General features: G+C 42.4%; 1 protein-coding gene across 1 annotated transcript in view; it reads right to left on the bottom strand.

Moving 5' to 3' along the window:
- Window positions 1–1,581, bottom strand: part of LOC118410477 (retinoschisin-like) — a 5,248-nt gene extending 3,667 nt beyond the window's left edge. The window contains exons 1-2 of the mRNA XM_035812214.1: window positions 1,414–1,581; window positions 1,062–1,205 (exon numbers count right to left, since the gene is read on the bottom strand). Coding sequence (XP_035668107.1) covers window positions 1,062–1,205; window positions 1,414–1,566 — 297 coding nt within the window. The 5' untranslated portion in view covers window positions 1,567–1,581. The remainder of the gene's footprint in view (window positions 1–1,061; window positions 1,206–1,413) is intronic.
- Window positions 1,582–4,952: the final 3,371 nt, after the last annotated feature.

Below are 4,952 nucleotides of genomic sequence, written 5' to 3'. Positions count from 1 at the left end.
CAGTTGCTTGAGTAACTATTTTTGGCCTGTCTCAGTCCACGTTTTCGCGCTATTTCACTCCGGAGGGTCCGAACGCTTTCGGAAGGCACCATTATGCTGCTTACGCATGGGTGCCTTTTTGATTCTATATTCATAAATGATAAACAACAGACCATTAGTTATAACGGCCCACAATCATAAAACTTCCCCTAATGAATTTTATGTCTCGTACATTGTAAGTTCCTGATCTTTTGCAATTTCAATGCAGCTTTGCATGGAAATTGGATGTAGCATTGAACCATTCTGATGGCTCACGTTCCCACGGGGTCACCTGCGGTCACTGGGTCGTCCGTACCGATTTTTCGGCTACATTGGGTCCTTTCAGCCTGATTTTATCGTACTATACGAAACGAAAGTTGTGGATGTTAATATACACATTTTCATGATGTCCTTGCCTCACCAATAACGGGTTAGATTCTTTAAAAAAGACAAGATTATGGTCAGGATAGCAGTGAGAACTCAAGTCGCTGTGGGTGATCGTTTACTGTACTGATCTGTGCTGCACTTACAAAGTCAGCCCGTCACATGTTGAGAGGGACTGCACGAGCAACCTATGTGGAGCTCCTCCATGGAGGTTGCTCGTACAGTCCTCCAGCTTCATGGAGCTAGCTCCGCGCAAAATAAATCTAAACACATGGTTCACGTCACATTCAAGACATTTTTTTTACCTATATGGAGAGTTTTTGCCAGCTCCTCCATGGGGGTTTCTCATGCAGCCCCTGTTACACATCTCTTTTCACAAAGCAGATACGTTAATTTACCAACGTTCCATTGTTCCCTCCAATAGACTGCTAAAAACATTGGAAATCATCAATCACCAACAAGCTTCCCTGTCTGTAAAATAGCAAAGCCTTGGCTAGGTCACCCTCCAAGTGGGCTGAAGATGGAACAATCCAAATGCGATTCATGATCGATAGAGACTCACATGCCTTAATTGACCGGTGAAAGACTTAATTGATATAAAAGAAAGTAGCTGCGATAGCATCTTAATATCAATGCTATCAAATAACGTCTGTTAGAACCTTGTCTTGTCCTTCTTCAGCGTACGTGTCCCAAACGGTGCCACCAGAGCTAAAGGTAAGCTTATAGCTGGTCACCCATTGGTCCCCGTCAGCTCGTCCTTGCGTGATTACGCCAGCTATCCTGGACAGTGATTTTAGATCGACCTATTGTGTTTAATTGACAGAAGACTATAAGGGCATGTTAAAGAAATAACAAGTAATTAGAAAGAGTTAACTCTAGTTGGTAATAGCCATGCTAAAAGTAACAAAAATAACTGGTAACTACCCATTGCCACTAGAGACGACCTATAGGAATGCAATGGATGTTGTAGCAAGTCATGGTTAAATGGATAAATCATGTAATTAATTTTACCTGAAGCCAGTGAACTCCGTGGATCCCTGAGGCACACCATGCTCCTGCCCACCCAGTTCCACTGGCTGTAGCATGCGAGTTCAAAAGCGCCTTCTCCGTAGAGCAATCAGAGTGTACAGAAGATGCTGTTAAGGTGGCGGCGGCTTTTTCCATGCCCGATTGCTCAACGCTACATGTCTCTGCAAGAAATAATCACACTTTTATAAATTCACCCCTTCGTGTGTTGCTTTGCTTTGCTTTGATTTATTGAGATTGCAAGCGATCATATTGGCAATACAGGCAACACTCTTGACTTCAATAGTTTATCCGAATCAGCCCGTATCCATCTACTATTAAGGGGTTCACCTTTCCTGTCACATTCTACAAACTGCAGTATCTAACAGTTAACCCAGTTATATATTGTACATACGAAACGTTTTGCAACTACCTTGTAACCTGACTTATATGTAAATAGCTGTGAACTGTTTGTTTTGATATTGTCATTCATTTGTTCTTGTCAGTTATCTTTTTTCGAGAGGTGATATGAATATTAGCGTACTGCTAGAGTGTATTACCTCTCTGTCCTGTATTGTACTTTGATGTTGAATAAATAAAATAAAATAAAAAAACATATCAAAAGGACGTCCTGACAATCTGACGTTCTATGCGGCTCACATGGTCCCAATTAGATCATGAAATTAAAAAAAAAAATTGCCGGCCCTTTTCAGGACGCAGACTTGAATTTCATGGCCCAAAATTAAGATAAGTTTCGGGTTCTGTGGGTGGTATTTGTCTGCCATCTGCTAATCTATCACTCGTGTATGTCAGAAGGAGGTCAGTTTACTTCTACTAAAGAAACGCGCCGTCCCATTTAACACCCATGATCTGTATTTGCATTTTTTTATTTGCACATCTAATGACAACACCATCCTGGAAAGTGCGCTAAGCACGGAGTGCGTTCTACCCTGTTTAGAGCAAACAGAAATAGATAGATAAATAAATAAACAAGACGCGATGACAACACACTCAAGTACGTAGCTTATGTTCGTGTCAAAGGCATGTTAGCATACATCGCACGTATGATTTGACGGTAAAACCCTAACGTTAAGCAGCGCACCATTGTAGGCTGACCATGCATGTATACATATGTAACTTTATTGTGCCATGATGTGTCATTGTGGGCCCCCAAATGGTTGCACGGTGTAACACACCGATTTAAGTATAGAGCACTCCATACAATTAGTCGTGGCACTGTCAGAATATTTTGATTCTCCGTGATCTGGAAAAGTCGGACAGCCGCGTGTAGGTCACTTGCGATTTCAAGAAGACAAGATTTGTCCTGTCAAAGTTGACCTTCTGCGTATTCATTTTAACGAGGTTTTTCTGTGTTTTGGCGTTAGTTAACAGATTTAACCTCCTGTAACAGTGCGGTTGAAGTAGTGCTAACTGACCATGCCAAACGCCTCTCAGGCTTTTGGCTCACTCAGTTAGGCTGCTAGTGTTGTGATCCTGAGGACCCGAGTTCGATTCCCGGATCGGTCATGATATTAGTATATATTGTTTATTTCTGTTCTACTCGCCCCTCTGACTTCTTACACTCCTTCAAACCAGGACTTGTGTGTAGTTTTCGTGTCCAAACGTTGTTTTTGTACACACCTGGACTAATAATGTATGTTGTTCTGACGCAAGTGCCGTTGCCGTCGTTACAACCCTCCGTTGTTCTCACGCCGTCGTTGCCGTGCCAGGAGTGACTGTTCGCGTCGAGTGTTGTCGACTGACGTGTCGTCTTCCCGAGTGCGATGTTTGTTCCAGCTGAGTCGGAACAACAATGACAATGACAATGATCTTTATTGCATACTCCTGCCCAACATGGGCTAAATGCATTGGGTTGGATAACTTAAGTATACGTGAAACAGGTTACATCTTATATCATCTAAAATGTACATAGTCTCTTCTCTCTTTTTGAAGCTTGTATGAACAAATTTACAAATCTTTCCAAGTGCGTTGTATCTATTAGTCGTCATAATGTAGTTGAACATTTGTTCCTTACTTAAACACACATATTAATTATCTAGTTGTAGTGTATTTATGAGAGATGTGCGCATCTCGGTGTATAGTGGGCATTCTAAAAGAAAATGTACTTCATTCTCTACACATCTATCGTTGCAAAATGTACATATTCTGTCATTTGGAGGAGTTTTGCTGTGTCTACCAACTTCAATTTGTAGCGAATGGTCGCTAATTCTTAGCTTAGCTTAGTCATAGCTCGGCGGTGATAGAAATTTTGTATATCGAGATATTTTTCTCTCTCATATGTATGTTTAATTCTTCTATAAGTTCTTAGCTTGTTTCCTTGATAGGCAGTCTGGGCGAAAATGTAACGCTAGTCACCTTATGCGCGGGGTGACCTATATCCGCTGTATTCAAAACAGAATATTCAGAGATATCAGCCCGATGGATGATAGCTTCAGCCACGATATTATGAAAATATTACCATTTTAAAACCACCGTCCGTCGCCTGGATATCGCTAATTAAATATTATGTTTTTTTTAAACAACGGATATAGGTTACATTGTGGATAAAGGTGAACTAACATTACCACACTCTCATCAGTGTCATGCTAGGGCAGCTTTGAATCTGAAGCAAAGGCCTTGGCGTACCCGCCTAAGTTGCTTCCTTCTCGCTAGCGCTGCGTTAGAGCTGACCAGCCGTCAGCCAATCAGCCACCGCCCTCCTGTTGTTAGACAGGAAGTCAACAGCCAATCACGTTGCCCCTTGGCGTTACGTGGTGACGTGATTGGCTGGCAACCTTCTACAGCAGAAGGCAGATTACTAGTATCTGATTGACGCAGCGAGAATAAGGCGGTTCCCAGGCCTGCACGCCGTTGCCTGACTATACACAAACGGCCTGAGAGGATAAAGAAGCGCCTGGAAAGTAATGACTGCAATGATTTGAAATTTGGATGATATTGATAAAAGGCTTCAAACTACGAAGTTGTGCCTCGATGGGTGAGGCCGAGAACCTAATGATCACCCCTCGTATTCTAGATTTTTGATTTTCAAATTTGCACAAGCTTTTAAAGCTTCAAATCAAAGATAGGAAATCTGCTGACCTGTTTTACGGAAGCAAGCCGGATACCCGGGGTACGGATCCCAGCAGCACCCGTGGAGCTCGCATTCATAAGGTGTGACGTCATCCCAGGCACACGGCTGTCTGGCGACCAGGGGCGTGGAGCATCCCAGTCCTTCAACAAATTACACACAAATACTAATAGAGCAAGGATGTTACTGTGTGCCGGACAAGGTTGTACTATAAAATCAGCCAATAAATTCAGCAAACATAAAGTACCAGACATCAGTCAGTTCCCAACAACCATGGTGTTCACATCGGTGGAGGCAGGCTATTTAGACAGTTAAGAAATTGCTGTACATTGTTACTCTTCAAACAGTTTTGAAATGTACATGATCCTGGAACAGGTTACTCTCCAAGCAGATCATGCAAATGGTTGGGGTGGGAAACGAGTCTGAGGTGTGGTACTTTATGTTTGCTGAATTTATT

Source organism: Branchiostoma floridae, chromosome 2 (genome assembly GCF_000003815.2).
Source record: "Branchiostoma floridae strain S238N-H82 chromosome 2, Bfl_VNyyK, whole genome shotgun sequence".
NCBI classification, from domain to species: domain Eukaryota; kingdom Metazoa; phylum Chordata; class Leptocardii; order Amphioxiformes; family Branchiostomatidae; genus Branchiostoma; species Branchiostoma floridae.
This window is presented reverse-complemented; position numbering and strand designations above follow the sequence as displayed.